This window comes from Bicyclus anynana, chromosome 15 (genome assembly GCF_947172395.1).
Source record: "Bicyclus anynana chromosome 15, ilBicAnyn1.1, whole genome shotgun sequence".
In the NCBI taxonomy this organism is placed as follows: Eukaryota; Metazoa; Arthropoda; class Insecta; order Lepidoptera; family Nymphalidae; genus Bicyclus; species Bicyclus anynana.
The window spans coordinates 1,725,396-1,742,794 of NC_069097.1; the positions used below are offsets into that span (position 1 = coordinate 1,725,396).

The 17,399-nt window shown below is 36.4% G+C and overlaps 1 protein-coding gene across 2 annotated transcripts in view; it reads left to right on the top strand.

The window, feature by feature from the left end:
- Positions 1–17,399, top strand: part of LOC112049702 (pre-mRNA-splicing factor ATP-dependent RNA helicase PRP16) — a 95,839-nt gene that overhangs the window by 70,329 nt on the left and 8,111 nt on the right. For both annotated transcript variants that reach the window (XM_024087704.2, XM_024087705.2), the window contains 6 exons: positions 8,720–8,899; positions 13,963–14,046; positions 14,228–14,378; positions 14,931–15,028; positions 16,037–16,264; positions 17,075–17,246. In XM_024087704.2, the coding sequence (XP_023943472.1) occupies positions 8,720–8,899; positions 13,963–14,046; positions 14,228–14,378; positions 14,931–15,028; positions 16,037–16,264; positions 17,075–17,246 (913 nt within the window). The remainder of the gene's footprint in view (positions 1–8,719; positions 8,900–13,962; positions 14,047–14,227; positions 14,379–14,930; positions 15,029–16,036; positions 16,265–17,074; positions 17,247–17,399) is intronic.

A 17,399-nucleotide genomic window follows, 5' to 3' on the forward strand; every position in this document is an offset into this window, starting at 1 on the left:
ATTAAAAAGTTAGTCAGTTGACCAAAATTAAATTTTATCGTATTAAAAACACGCAACACTAAAATGGGGGCGTGGTCGCGAATTATAAACGATAAAGTGACGTAAATCTTTTATTTCCCACAGCTGTTCTTGACTTTGATTTAACATCTACTTACTGATTGTTTATTAGATTATTACGTCTGATAATGTCCTCTAACCCTTAGTACAGTAATCTGTAGAGTATCGATACCGTCCAAACGTAAAACGTAAAACTTTAATGGCTCCACGGAAGATCTGCGCGTTGTCCTCGAGGATACAGGAATATGCTGATTGGAGACCCTTTTAGGATCACATCATGCTAGTTGTAAACTATTTTAATTATTGAATTATTGTTTTTAATTTTTTTCTTTCCTTTGTGTGATGTCTAGTTCTATACTACTACTACTACTACTACTACAAGCCTTCATACTAAACTAAATCATCTTAAAATATAAATCAAAGCAGCTAATTGACCAACGGAGTCAAGTTGTTCCACTTTCTTCGTAACTTTGAACAGTAAACCATCGTAAAAAGTAAATTAGTAGGTAGCTAAAGCTGAATGAATGGTCGTCGAATACTGAAGTGCCAACAACTAGTTTTGATGGCGCCAGAGGCAAGCTGCATCACTTTTGCTTTTTATGTATTTTTCTTTAAGTAATTTATTCATAAAAATTAACTTAAAATTATCAAATATAGTAACCTTATTTTTTGGCCAAAAATTTGACGTCAGACTAAGTTTTTTATTTTTATTTTAAGCACTTTTTAATTTAAATACATTTAAAAAGGTTCAATTCGCACCAATTTTACACAGTTATGTTGTGGTTATGTTTTTTAAGAAACACACTTGTATTTTTATAATAACTCAAGCTCAAGCTCAAGTTTGGGTTAGCTATGAAATGAAAATATTTCAATGCGTATTATTTCTTATATTCTAGAGTCTCGATACTCGAAAACGACTTACTACTTACTATTGTGATCGCACAAACCCCGTACTAAGGGTAAGTATGTTAGTGATATTTATAGAAGAGGCATATTGATGTAACCGTCTTTTCTTATACAGTGCGCATGACGCAAACAATATAACAGCATGGGAGATACATTTTTATTCATTGCAACCGTTGATAATAATAATAAAATAAATCTAACATTCTGCATTTCGATCATAAAGAGGTAAAGTCTGTGAGGTTGTAAAAGGTAGTCTTTGGAAACTTTGGAAAGTACTGACCCGATTTCGAAAATTATTTTTCTATAAAAGCAACGTTATTTATAAGTGTCATAGGCTATATTTTATCCGCGTATTCCAACGGAAACGGGAACTATGCGGGTGAAACCGTGGAACGTCTGCGAGTACTTAATAAAGTGATGGTGATGTGTGAAGTGACGTCATTCAAAATCCAGTATGGTAGCCCGACACTCAAAGTTGACATACCATATTTTTATGCGCCCCTATTATGCGGGTATCAAATAATAGTCTTTGTTAAAATCCCTTTCAGAAATAAAATTATATCTTCTTTATACAAAAAAAAATTAATATATTAATGTATGCGAAAGTTGATATAATTAAAAAAATGGTAATATCCGTAGCTGTTACCATATTGAAATGTTATAAATTAGGTTTGGATAGCCTTATTCGGTCTGAGATTGCTCAACGGACCAAAAACACAAAGTCAGTATTGAATAGTTTAAACTAACGTCAACGGATGTTCTTATGACGTCTTGTTCTAGTTCGTGGCCTAAGTTGGCACAAAATGATGTTACCATGATGTCATAAATCTCAAATTGGTGAAGATGTCTGTTTATGATCATTTCAATTGTATATTTTATGGTGAAACATTTGTCAACTACTTTCTTAAAGATGGAGAATATTATTTCGACGATTCGGGACTTTTTTATGGCTGTGACTTTATGTATCACATCGATTTCTCCATTTAGAGTGCCTTATACTAATGGTGTGAATCAGTATTATTATCATTATAATAAAAACAATCCCTGGCTTAGTTTGTTTTGGGATTTCCAGGCTAAAATATAATTTATGAGCTAAAAAGCTTGAAAGCTTAACAAATGAGACAGGTTTTCACTGCTGCGGTTTTGATTATTTTTTAACAAAGAATGCACAGATTTTTTTTAAGAAAGAAGAAATAGATCTTGACTTGATATCAAGTTATGATCTACGTCTGTTGTTGATCTAAGTCAAGGTTAAGGTATAATGTACGCTTCAAAATATATTTAGCAGTTACGGAGATTAGCGTTACCATATAAGAACTTTTTTAAGTTTTCATTTTTATTCTCCCCACAATTTTGTGACCAAAGAATGTACAGAATTTTCAAAAGAAAGAAGAAAAAGATCTTGACCTAATATATTATCAAGTCAGTATCTATATCTCTTGTTGACCTAAGTTAAGTTAAGGTAATGTACTTACCGTTACCGTCCAGAAAACTTCAAAATAATTTTAGTAAATAAAATAGACCATAAATAAAAATATTTGATAACTTTTAGAAACTTCACCCCTCAATTTTGATGTTAAAAATTAAATGCAATTCGATCCGCCTCGCTTGTACCTACTCGTAATACACGTTGGTTCATACAAAAGCGATACATCCGTCACAATTTGCGTCAACCACATGGATGGTGTTTCACATTTCATTTCGGTCGCAAAAATTCGATATATTTTCGCCATGCGTCATTGTACTTTGGTAAAAAATATATAAATTGGCAGAGGCCTTGGCCGCTATTTTTAGGAGACACTGACAAAAGAATGAAGCAATTATGTGAATGGGAGGAATCTAATTAGATTTAGTATTCAATTCAAATTGAAATTGAGAATAGTTTTTTCTTTTCAACAATTAGATTTTCACAAAGAGCTTTTGTTTTGTTGGTTCCTTACAATTAAACCATAGCCTTCCTTACCAGTGGTCAAGTATAGGCTTGACTTTCAAAACTGCTTGTAACGTATGCCTACTTGAAATAACCGATTTTGATTTTATAGACAAGGCTCGTGAAAGCTCATCGTCAGCTTAATCAGCTTCTTAACTGGACACACGCCTTCCCCTCAAAAACTAATATTCAGATTTAAGATTAAGTTCTAAAAATTAAACACGATTATTCAGACTTATTTAATGTTCTTTGATCAAAACATGACAACAATCGAGTTAAAGAATAAGAAACCATTCTTTGTTGAAATTACAATACCAGTTTAATTATTTTAAAGTACAATTATGCAAATCAAAAAAACAGTCAAAACATAATGGAGGACCACCCGGGCAGTCTTTACATTCATAAGTGGTATTCACCCTTCTCTTATTCCTATAACAGTTTTTGCAATCTTTTCTGGCCGTGGCATTTACTGTTCTGCCAGTATTTAGTGCTCGTTGCGTGGCTTTTGCGATTTTAGTCAGTTTGTGTTGAGATTTGTTGATTTGTGTGTTTTGTGGTTCAGGTGCTAATTCTGGCAAGAAAGATTCTATAATTTTTTCTCTAAATTCGTACAACGACATCTTCCTTTGATTCGAATATTTATTATACAACACGCTTGCATTTATCAAGCTTATCATGAGAGTATGTACAAACATTTTCACATACCACTGCAGTGTTTTCCTTTCACAAGGATAATAACTCATCATTTGTTCTTGAAAATCTGCTACAGATGTATTTTTGTTGTAATTTACAATAGCTGCAGGGTTTATTACTACGATGCCGCGTTTGTTTTTTACTTCTTGCATTTCTTCAGCAAATTCAGTACTTATATAGTTTACATCTCTCTTGTTTTTCCATTTCCCTATATGCACACCGTTGCGGAAACACGATATATTTTCTCCTTCTTTTATTTTATAATACAATACAGATGTTGGGTTGTTCTTCTTATTCTTGTTTAGCATGCCGGTACAGTATGTGTTTTTGTTTAATAATTTGAGAGCTAAATCATAGCTATTATATAACTTTGGCATATAAAGTGCATGGCCAACATTAAATTTTCCCTGCATTAATTTTTCTACAATTTTTTCTGCATGTGCCTTACCGGCAGTTTCATGTAATGAGCTAATAAAAACATGAACTTTCAGAATTATCCCATTTGATTCAGTCAGTGTATACAATTTTATACCTTTTTTGTAGTGTTTTTGAAAAACAAGCAGGCCTCGCCATAATACGATCGATTCGTCTAAAAATAAATTTTTACCGGGATAATAAATATAATCCATAGTGTTATTGAAGTTATCTACTATCAAACTGCATTTACTCATGTGGTCGAAAGAATTATCACATTCAGCAAAGTAAAGACATCTTAAAATTATTTGAAATCTATTTCTGGACATATATCGGGGGAAAACTGTTTTGTATAAACGATGAACTTTCCAGTAGTCAACGAGGCGATTCATTTTTACTGTACCTGTATGTAATAGTAATCCGATAAATGTCTTCAATTCTTTAATAGAGAGTGGCTTCCATTGGGAAATTCGGGACTTGTCGTAATGTGATAAATTTTTCAAGTTCTCTGCGTATTTATTTGAGCAATCGACGATTGTTTTCAGATAATTCTCATTGAGAAATAAATCAAAAAAATCTCTCGGATCATTCGGCGCAGAAACCAATAGACGATTTGTCCGGGAAAATGGAATTTCTCTCATTGAACTATAGTCCAATTCGTCCAGTCCAATTCGCAGTTGATGTTGTATCTGACGGTTGTTCGGCTTCTTCTGATTCTGAACTATCACTGTCATTCAAACTGTAGTCAAATTCTTCTTCGTCACTCCCAGCACTGTCGTTGTCTGACCTATCTGTATCTATATATTCTTCGTCTTCACTTTTAACAATCCCAGCATAGTCGTTATCTGACCTATCTACATATTCTTCATCTTCACTTTTAACCCGTTTATTGATATGATTTAAAACATCACTAGATCTTTTCGTAGATGTTTCTGGAGTATCACACATACTGAGAAGCTCGAGTAGTTAAACTGACTTTGCTAACGCACAACAAACGAATAATAATGCAAGCTTACTACAGGTTTATCTTCGTCCGAGTTGCCAAAGAGAATAACACGCGGCACTCCTCTGTGGCCATTGTGCGATCGATACAAACTTGTTAGGTGAGGTCTTGCACGCAATGTCGCGTGATTGGCCGCATGGCCAATAAAGAGATGTCGTGATATCGCGTGATTGGCAATCAAAGTTTTCTTCTAAAATAGTATTTTATTATTCTTGTGATTGTAAATATTAAAAGATTATATTGTAGGATACTCTTTAACGAAAGCAATTCTTCTAAAACATACCTGGTTCTCAGATTTCCTCAACTAGACACTTTCCTTTATGCTTCGAGTATATCCTTTACTTGCCTATGGTCCGTCCCCCTTATTGGAATTTCCTGCTTCACCTGCCGTGACTCTTACTGCAATCTCGCTTCCACTGTCATTTCAACTTACGTCGTTTTGACTATGCCAATAACCTTATATCTCTTGTCGGTAGGGTAGTAACTAGCCACGGCCGAAGCCTCCCACCAGACAATGCTTACCTACTTCTATCATAGCTCGCTGAACGATAAATTACAGTATTATATCGTCATCATCACTTTTAGAGTCCTCCTTGAAGTAGAACGAAATTGCTTCGTCCAAATTTAATTAATTTGTCTTTCTTTTCCAAACTTGACGCCATACCTTATCTTTACGACACAGCGTCGCGACGTCCCCAACTGTCTACTGTCTAGACACCAGATCATCTGACCAAAGGGTCACCAACGATTGAACACAAATCGCTTTTCGTAATTTGTATTCAAGACCGCAACACGAATTAGTTTTCATAATTTGCAATCAGGATTCGCAGTTTGTCTCGTCGTTATCAACCCATAGTTTATTAGAGTTTTTCTACTAGACATTAAAAGTGAAAAACTGTTTTAGGAAACCTCTATTTTCACGTATTTTTTTGTGATGCTTATTTTCAGTAACTCTGAATGAACTGCAGTTCAATTGAGTTCGTAAGCTTTTTTGTATAAACTCAGCTATTAACTGATCTCATTCTTGATACTGAGATTAGATATGAATATCAGTATACACAGTGTGTTTATTACTGTACTGTTAATACTAGCAAAAAACTACACTGTTTATGGAAATCTCAATAAACATTGTAAAGCTTGATTAGAGATGTAAATGTCTATCCATATATGAACAACGGTAACGGTTTAGTTAAGGCAAATATTCTAAAAAACCGAGTCATCAAATCCCCATCCTATATCCAACGATCGTTAATAACTTTCATATCACATATAGCACGCGAAGCGTAATTTAATTGCTATTGGAAAAGAGACCCAATTATTTGGACCATTGGGTATCTATTGGTTTGGGATAAACGTCGCGTGCTTCGTGCAGATAACGTCGTGTTTCACGTGAACCGTAATGATGCTGTGTCATCTGTTATTAATCAGAACTTTAGCTTTTACCGTGATATTGATGTTAACAGAACGTTTGTAGGCGAAGTAACTGTATTCTACGTATTATTGTCTATTGTTTGTTTGTTGTAGTGAATGATGTTGTAGAATGCAAGTTTTAAATCACCTGTCACTACTCGTAATGAAGTACTATCCTTCCTATTTATCTCTCGTTAGGTATTTACATTGCGAACACACCACATCTGATTCCGATGTAGTGTGTGTGTAGAAATTTTACATTTTATATTTTAAGTTATGTGGAAAATAGTGAAATCACTACAAAACCTTCCCTACTTACTTCATCATTTGGCTTTCAGAACTTTAGGTAGCTATAAAAAATGAAAGCTACATATTTCTGTATAGAAGGCATCTAGTGGTTCAATAAACTTTACTCCTTTTGCCCTGAATGCCCGAATTAAATTTTATTTATAATACAAAAACAACATGAACAATAACAAATTCCATTTAAAGGACAAAGCTTAAGGTATATACATAAAAGAAAAAGTCAATATTGTAATGACTAAAACTTAGTAGCTAAGTAAAAAGTAAAGTATAATCTACGTGGGTGACTAAAATGTCTGACAAATACTGCAATTTGAACAAAGAAACCTACCATTGTGCTGTATAAAACAATTTTTTGTGAGTTCCATTATAAATGCACGTAATGTAAAAAGTTGAATCAATTTATATTGAAGGCAACTTTACTTCTAAAATTATTTCTCTACTAGTCGACGCCCCGCAGTTTCACGCGCATAGTTCTCGTTCCCGTGATAATACGGGTATAAAATATACCCTATGACACTCACAAATAACATGACTTTCTATTTTGTAAAAGGATTTTCAAAATCAGTTCAGTAGATCTACTTATTACCAATGGCGTGTTCCTCGTATCAGAGGCGTATCTACCGCCGTATCTACCGTATCAATGATATGGGGCCCAAAAATAATCAACAATATTACTTATTGGGTGCTTCCTGGGGTAAAAAAAAAACAGCAGAAATTACAAAAAAAAAAAAAATTTTTTTGGGATTTGCCGCTCGTCTATTGGGCCTCCCAAATAATTTTGATATGCCCCTCTAAGGCATGCTACGACACTGCCACGTATTAAATAACTGTCTGCCATATAAATTCATGGAATGTAATGAAATGACTACAGTGTCTTCAAGGATGAATGGGTTATATTGGAAATGTATCGGAGCGGCAAACAATCCAATCCTCCACACAGCTGACAGCTGGAACGTTCAATACGCATGAGATGAAAAGCTTTTCATTGTCCAATGGAAATTTGCGTAATCGTACCCAGATAGCGAACACGTATCTCTTTTATATCTCAATGTTTAAATTAGGATCCACTTATCATTTTAATCGCATAATATACAGTAGGATGCCGCGTAACACGCGCTAAGATTAAGTAGCTTTAGGTTGTTGCTATGCAAATAACTCGTGCTAGACCTGCAGTTTTAACTGTACAGTTTTGTTAAACAAACTACTAAGTCTACTACAAACGATGTTTTACTGACGAACGTACAACAAAACTTAACCGTGACAATTTGTAGAATACATCCGTAACCATATTTCATACCTACTGTATTTTTTTCCGACTACTCTCGATAAATCCTACTAATATTATAAACGCGAATGTTTGTATTGATTTTTGTTACTCTAACGCCGCTACTACTGAAGCGATTTGGCTGAAATTTGGAATGGATAAATAGATTTTACTCTGGATTAACACATAGGCTTGACTTGTTATCCCGAAAAAATCCAATTCCCGAGATTTGCAAAAATCTGATGATTTTGAGAGTATGAATGTTTGTATACTCTTTCAAGCCTCGGCTACTGAACCGAAACACCTGAAATTTGAAGTAGAGACAGATTTTAGTCTAGATACATAGGCTACTTTTCATCCCGGAAAATTTCCCGCGGGATTTGTGAAATCCTGAATTCCACGCGGACGGAGTCTTGGGCGTCCGCTAGTTCTAAATAAATTCTAATTTCCGTATTACATTAATACATTACATAATTACTACACATAGATAAACTAGAAGCTTAATTTATTTGTAAATTAAACCTTGATATAAATGATTTTTCATTGATTAACACACAAAGTTATCTTACCACCCCACAAGTCTCATTAGATTAATAGAAGAAAATGCACAAGTACTTACTATGAGCCCATATTGGACTCACAGACTCGTGAGGAGAAACTGGCGTGAGCCCGCGTTGCCTCACACTTACTGTACTGTGAACGTGTTAAGTTATAGTGATTTTTTTTTATTCTCCAGGTGGTAGCGCGTCGTTCAGACCTGAAGCTCATAGTGACGTCGGCGACGATGGACTCGTCCAAGTTCTCCACATTCTTCGGCAACGTGCCCACCTTCACCATCCCCGGGCGGACCTTCCCCGTCGAGACATTCTTCGCTAAGAACGTCTGCGAGGACTATGTAGATGGCGCTGTCAAACAAGTAAGTCGAAACTCAAACTTTGAGAACTGTCAATAGTTTCTCCATTTCCATTTAACCAAAGACACCGTAAGCTGTAGCATCCCTGTGTGGTTGATATTGATTGAATGTCTTACCGGATATAACATTTTTCATGTACGTTTCTTTATTATTGGAAGTGACTTTATCTTTTTATTAACAAGTAAAAGACAGCTTCCGCTGCGCACCTTGTAGCTTGAGGCTCAAGTCTCGAGAACTTCACAATGCGGCCCAATGCGGATTGGCAGACTTCACACACGTAGAGAATTAAGAAAAATGCAGGTTTCCTCACGATGTTTTTCCTTCACCATTTAAGACTCGTGATAATTAATTTCTTAAAATGTACATAACTGCAAAGTTGGAGCATCCCCGGACCGGATTCGAACCTATGCCCTCCGGAATCTCAACAGAATCCATAATCAAAACAGATATTTACAAAGAAAAATTGGGAACACAAGTTGTTATACAACTTGCTATACCCTATTTTCTCTGCTACTCCGCAGTTTATAAATGTCGCATAAACTGCATAAAAACAAATAAAACACCAATAACGTTAGTCACGTTGCATTACATCCAAGATACGAGATCTAACGCCTCTAAATATAACCGCAATTAAATGCAAATCTATAACTGACCGAGTCTTGTCCCACGTAAGCTCACTTTGAAGTCCTTGGATCTAAATGTCATAGAAATAAGTGCGATAATTGCATATCATAAATAGATAATGTAGTACAAGAACTTATGGAGGGAATAAGTGATGCGTAAATGCATTCTACGAATCACAGATCGATAACCTTGTAGACAAACCATCCGTATCTAATTGTTTCTGTTTTGCTCATATTTTTTTATTTTGCTATAAAAATAAAAAAAAGTTTGCTAGTCAGTTTCTTTAATTTAAGATTAAATCCTTAGATTTACGTCACTCAGTCCTTAATTTCTGAAGCACTGTTCTCCTAGTTCTTGGTATCATATTTTTTCCCTTTAAGTCGTCCTTATTAGGTTTACAGTATTGACGTTTAGTTGATAATTGTTAAAATATTGATTTAACACCTACCTACAGATAGAGCTAATAGTCTTACCTTACCTGTGGTGCTAACATGCTACCAGTGAAGAGAAATATAGACTAAACGTCCAATGAAAGATACATTCGCTTATAACTTATACAATATGCTGTGGTAACCAAACAGTGAAAGACGTATAATCAAATTCCAAAGATCGAAGGTTATCGCGTAAGTTTTGTCACTTTCTTACTTTATGTCAAGTGACAAGGAAAACATTTGACATATCTGACACTTATTAGAAGGTGATTGAGCCGTGATAGCCCAATGGATATGACCTCTGCCTCCGATTCCGGAGGGTGTGGGCTCGAATCCGGTCCGGGGCATGCACCTCCAAATTTTCAGATGCCTTAAACGGTGAAGGAAAACATCGTGAGGAAACCTGCATATCAGAGAATTTCCTTAATTCTCTGCGTGTGTGGGCCAGCGTGGTGGACTATTTATTGGCTTAACCCCTCTCATTCTGAGAGGAGACTCGAGCTCAGCAGTGAGCCGAATATGGGTTGATAACGACGATTAGAAAATGGTGGCAAAACCGGCCTTCAATCTCTTAGACTATCAGGAATGTAGACAGTGCATTTTGCAAGTCTAGCCCGCAGTGTCAATGAACTGCTGGCCCGAGGCGGTTCGCACTTTCATAATGCTTTACAAGTTTTGCTGGCTGTAGAGTGGGCTGACCGCTGCGATGTATTATAACGTAACTAATTAATATTTCTTGTATATGATGCAAACTAGCATATGTTTTCTGTGGTACAAGATGAAATTATATAAAACTAAAGAACGAAGAAAAGGCTAAAGGAGGCCTATGCCAACAGGCATTCAGAAGTAATATAATATAATATTATCATAATAATATAAGAAACCTAAATACGTAACTTAACGTAATTTTTTTTCACTAATAGACTTTGAGAAATTGCGTGATTCATGAGGAACATTTAAGTATATAATACTTATCAAAGTTTTCTGTAAATTGGTTAAAATATGACAATAATTTCTTGGAGTGCCGGTACAAAACTAGAAGCCTGGGATTTATTTTGATGATGCTGCCTAAAATGTTTGAGATGTAGTAAAACATGGACGAATATTCCGCTTTTATATAGGGCTCCACGCGGGCCTCGTTTTCCTCGTTTACAAGAAATCATGTCTCCAGTCACCAATTAGGTACTTACCTTCGGACCTTTAAAAACATTCTTCTTCTTCTCAGAGTGCCTCTCCATTACTGAAGGTCAGCGGTCAGCTTTCTAAACTGTTCCTTGTCTATGGCTAGGCGGAAAAGTTCTTCGTCTGTCTTTATGCCAGTCCACTCCGTTATGTTTCGCAGCCAGGACTTCTTCCTACTCCTCTTTTGCCTACTCCTCTTTTGCCTGCAATCTTGCCCATCATAATAGATTGAAGCAAACGGTATCTATCGTGTCGCAAAATATGCCCTAGGTACGAAATCTTCTGCTGCTTAATTTTACATTAAACACTTTACTGTAGTTCAAACTTTTCTAGTTTCTAGCGTTTTTTTAGTTTCTAGCTTAGTGTTGCCACAAAACTAACTCTCTTGCGCCAGGGGAGACGAATATCTTAGCATTCTATGGATTCCTGACAGAGCGAAAACTCCCAGCAGAGCCGTGGACTTGTGACCAATGGACGTAGGATTAAGGAATTCCCGTAGACAATATATGAAAATGCGTTTATACTAGTACAGTTGAGGATCCCTTAGAACTTGCTATCTCCCACGTTCCAAACCCCATAATTGACTTCCATACTTACCTATGGTAAGTTATGATGGATGAGCGTAGCGAATGATTTGGCTTTTCTAAAATAATGATAATTTTGCCATCACAGACTGACTTTTTATTTTGCTTTATTTTTAGTTTTTCTGTGTGATCTGCTTTTTTAATAAATTTTCTTCTTTTCATTATGGAAACCAATAAAGTACTTCACTACTTGAAAATGAAGACGTATATTTGCAAATAACATTGTATCATGCAATTCACTAATGGATCCAATGTTGAAAACATTGCCATTTACTTTATTACTTCGCTGGACTGTTGTGTTTTATATGTCTAGTGTATCTGTGTTAATTGTTTAATTTAATTACTGTTCTATTGGTATATACATTTACTCTACAGGGAGGTATAAATTATACTTAATTATAAAAATGTCATCCGGTGGTTATGATACAGTAGCTAGATGACATTTCTCAATTGATTTGATGTTTATTGTAATAGGTTTATAATAAAGACCTAAATAATGAATAGGCCAGCTAGCCCTAAAGTAGGCCGTCAAAATAGTCGACAACGATTATTATTAGGTATATACAAATATACAGTACGATAATCTCATCACACATACGCGCATACGTCAGACAATTATAAACAAACACACATTTCCTATTTACCTTAAACTCATTGAGTACACAATCATAACAGTTATCTCTTACTCTATTTGTGATGTTAAAAACGTGATACAGTAAAACATAAAGCCTCGAGCACACTGATGCTTTCTTGTATGCATTGAGGCTTGTGTTTTGAGTCTGACCAATTACGGAACGAGTTGAATAACCAAGTGTGTAATTGGTAGAATACTTATTATCCTATTTAATGACCTGCTTTAGTGTTTCTGCCAGTCCTCACTCCTTGTAGGTGAGGTAATTTAGAGCCCATTCAGCTGCTCCAACGCTGGTTTGCGGGCTTAGCTTAGGATGATAATGTTTTACTTTGTAACAATAATTATTACATGTTAATGATATAGCTGAAGTGGCAATGGGCAGGCCACATAGTTCGACGAGCCGATGGACGTTGGGGTCCCAACATTAGGTGGGCCGAGGACATCAAGCGGGTTGCAGGGAGTCGCTGGATGCTCGCGGCTCGAGACCGTTGTGTTTGGAAGTCCATGCAATAGGCCTATGTCCAGCAGTGGACGTCCATCGGCTGCTAATGATGATAATGATGATGAATGATATAATGACCTGGGCTGACTGCTTAACGTTACTCTCAGAGGCACTGGGGTGTAGAACCATCAACACCCCTACAGCTGCTAGTGAATCAATATCTGGAGAAAAGAAAAATTTTATATTTCTCAAAGCTACCCAGGCTTCGAAACTAGAACCTTATGACTAAAACCGCACAGTAGATAATAGAAAACTCAACACATTAGTGTGTAAAAGACTTACTTACTCAATATTTGCTTTTAGTCAATCATATTTAATATAAATGGAATATTTTCTGTATATAAGTAGACATTATGTTCCATAAGTAGATACTAGAAGCTAAAATAAACATTTGTTTATTATTTTAGTTAAGTGCCTCATAATAATATGTAATCATAAAATTATAGTGCACTGTTCAATGACGTAATACACTACACTTGCGAAAGTGTTTACAGACATTAATTAGAAATGATAACACACAAAGAACAAAATTAATTGATCAGTTATCACTCTTGAGTCTGGCTATGACTTATGATATGATAAAATGAGGCCCAAGGCCTAAGGTCTAGGCCTAATACTGACGGACACAGAGCGGCATTTTTGGTCGTGTTCGTTGCATGCCCTGTGAAGTGTTGCCTTGTTATGATTTTCCACTTACAATCAGGTGGGCTATCTGTTAGGTCGGTCTTTTATTACTATAAAAAATCTTCCCTTTGCACGAACATTACTTACATACTTCCCTTCTTTTTTTCTACTCTACTCATCGACCTCCTATTAAAAGTGGATGCACAATAAGCGACCAAAAAACTTCCCCACTCAATGAGTGCTAAACACAACATCTTGGCACTCAATTTTAAACTCAATCCTTAAGGTTGATATTGCTCTGAATTTAGGATTGTATTAAATATTGGACTGTATTTAAAAGTCTTTAGGTTTAATTTTTATACCAATAATTCTAAACTGTCAAAGCAAAATTGGCCAGTTTTTAAGTGAAATTTTCTACATAATTGTTTGTCCTTTTATTATAAGAGGTCAATAGGAACTCTATAATATATTATGTATGTTTTCAGGCACTTCAAATACATCTGCAACCCGACGAAGGCGATATTCTCATATTCATGCCCGGTCAAGAAGACATTGAAGTAACTTGTGAAGTAAGTTTAACCTTTATTATAGTTTAGTTATAGTTACGTATATTTGTAAGTTCAGGATTTGTCTAAATAAAACCAAACCAAATTAAAAATGGTCAGATATTTTTATATTAATTTGCATGACGCATGCTAGCCATGCTTGTGTTATGGCAGCTAACTCGTCATTAAATAAATAATCCCTCAGGTCCTCACAGAACGTCTGGCAGACCTGGACGCCGCGCCGCCTCTGACCGTGCTGCCGATCTACTCGCAGCTGCCGGCCGACCTGCAGGCGAAGATATTCCAGCGCGCGCCGCCGGGACAGAGGAAGTGCATCGTCGCCACCAACATTGCGGGTGAGATGTTAGGGTCGCTGCATACGCGTGAGCGTCCATTCATAGCCCTGTGAGGTAGAGCCAGAGGCACAAACGGTGTGGGGGCTCTGGTTGTTTATAATCTGTGACCCTGGGAAGAGATGTATAGCAGCTTACAATGACACAAGCTGCTATCATCATAAACAACTTGTATTCCACCCACTGTTAAGCATGGGTCTCAGAATGAGAGGAGTTTAGCTAATAGTTCACCACGCTGGTCCAATGCAGCTTAGCAGACATCACACACTTAGAGAATTTAAAAAATTCTCAGGTTTCCTTACGATGTTTGTTCTTCAACGTTTGAGACACGTGATATTCATATTAAAATTCGGATTCGATTCTACGTCCTCGTAATCTAAGGCAGATATCATATCCACTGAGCTAACAAGCTGTGCGTGAAATTAAAAGAATGCTTCTTCTTACCTTAGGGTGAGACAATGGTGGAGAAAGGGGTAATTATCTAGGCCTCTAGACAATTACCCCCTTAGACTATAAACCGCGAGAGCAAATAATTATGTTATGTTATTCTTTCAGAAACGTCACTGACTGTGGACGGTATAATGTACGTGATAGACTGCGGCTACTGCAAACTGAAGGTGTACAATCCGAGGATCGGTATGGATGCTTTACAGGTAAGCAATAGTTGACACTTTTTTTTAAATGGTCTTAAATTGATCATTATCGTTACATAGATTGAAAAAAATATCATATTTTTTGTGACGTGATTACATGAAGATTTCAATTTTTAAATATTTATTTGACAATGCGAGCCTAAACGCTGTCGGTCATGATGGTCTATATTTCAACTGTTTCATGACATTACGTTAACTATTCCTTTACCAAATGAAGCGTTGGACGAAACTATTAGTTAATAATTAGTTTTGACGTCACAAAATGAACGACGGTGTTTTTGACGTTTGGTAAATTTGAAATAATACATGATTTTTAAATTAAGGTTTGTAAGAAATCTTTAACATATTAATGGAAATCGATATATTTCGGACCCATATGTACTATTCGAAATATTAATATTGTTTTTATTAAGTTTGATATTAGGGAGGTCAATTACATTATTGTTGATATCAACTGTGCCCCGTAGTTTCTCACGCGTATGTCATATTCTTACTAACTTGGTCGCTAATTACATGTCTCATAAGAAGGCTCCGAGCTACTCAGCGCGTGATGGAGGGAGCTATGCTCGGAGTGATCGAATCCGAAATCAGGAAGAATCCGTATCAGTCACTGACGTAGATCAACGAGTCTCACAACTGAAGTGGCAATGGGCGGCGTACATTAACGAATTTCGCCCATTACATGACAGTGGCATAAATAACTACTGTCAATGTACTAATCACAGAGTAAAGCCATAAAAAAACAAACTTAAAACAAACGCCACGCGTCTCCTTGACATCCGCATACACAAACTTTTTACATAATTTGTATTTAAAAATTTTACACTTTAATTACTTAAATTAATACAATAATCAATAATTACCAATATAAAATACTCCATCTTGAATAATATTGAAAGTTCTCGAGAATGTATTCGTTTTTGAATTTCGAAGCGCTACGACACCATCGTGTTTCAGGCCTTTTCTCCTTCTTAATCTGTGGTAATAATACAAAAACTTCATTTCAAGATCTACCCAGTGAGTCAGGCCAACGCGCGCCAGCGGGCGGGGCGCGCGGGCAGGACGGGCCCCGGCAAGGCCTTCTGCCTCTACACGCAGCGGCAGTTCCAGCAGGAGCTGCTGGCGGCCACCGTGCCGGAGATACAGCGCACCAACCTCGCCAACACGGTGCTGCTGCTCAAGTCGCTGGGGGTCGAGGATCTGCTGGCCTTCCACTTCATGGATCCACCCCCACAGGTTCATTCATACATTATCATTGTCAACCCATATTCAGCTTACTGCTGAGCTCGTCTCCTCTCAGAATGAGAGGGGTTAGGCCAATAGTCCACCACGCTGGTCCAATGCGGATTGGCAGACTTCACACACGCACAGAATTAAGGAAATTCTCTGGTATGCAAGTTTCCTCACGATGTTTTCCTTCACGGTTTGAGACGCATGATAATTAATTTCTTAAAATGCACACAACTGAAAAGTTGCCTTATAGAGCGCCCTTTGTTAGTATCCTTTCAGTCATCTCTGTAAATTCAAATTCTGTTTCTTATATTTTAAGTGCGTTAAGTTAAAAGACGTCACGTTTGTCTTTTAAATGACAATTCGGAAGGCAGTTTCCGTTTACTGAGAAGAATTGACAGAAAACTCAGCAGTTGGACCTTAAAAAGCACATGATATTATCAAAAACAAATCATATTTCATATCACCTTAAATATTTCTGTAATGATATTCATAGAACGAATACGGAATGGAACAAAAGGATCACAGGAATTCGAAAGATTTCAGATAAAATTGTTAATAACTTATCATAACCTAGATAAATCGTATTTTTTTAAAGAAATATTGACTTATGATTATGAGTACGTGATTCGTTCGTTTAATTAACGGCATTATTTGTGATGAAAAAATAAACTCCTTCAATTATCGTCCAATATATGCCTCAGGTTGACTCAACTAATATGCGCTTCAAGGTGATGATCTGACCGATGGTTATCCTTTTAAGATCAGCTTCTTGTTCAACCACCAAAAATCCAAGGAAAATCACTGTTTGTTTAGGACACAATCCTGAACTCGATGTACCAGCTGTGGATCCTGGGAGCGCTGGACGGCACGGGAGCCCTGACGCCCCTGGGCAGGCAGATGGCGGAGTTCCCTCTCGACCCCCCGCAGTGTCACATGCTCATCGTCTCCGCCGAAATGGGATGCAGTGCTGAAGTTCTTATTATTGGTAAGTTTTCGTATATCGATGAAGCATTTTTACATTAAACGGATAAAAGAGAAGAGCGTTAAAAAGAGCGTTAGCGTTTTAGAATAGAATAGAATAGAATATCTTTATTTGTCCACACACAAGTAATAAAATAAAATAAACAAACAGAGCATA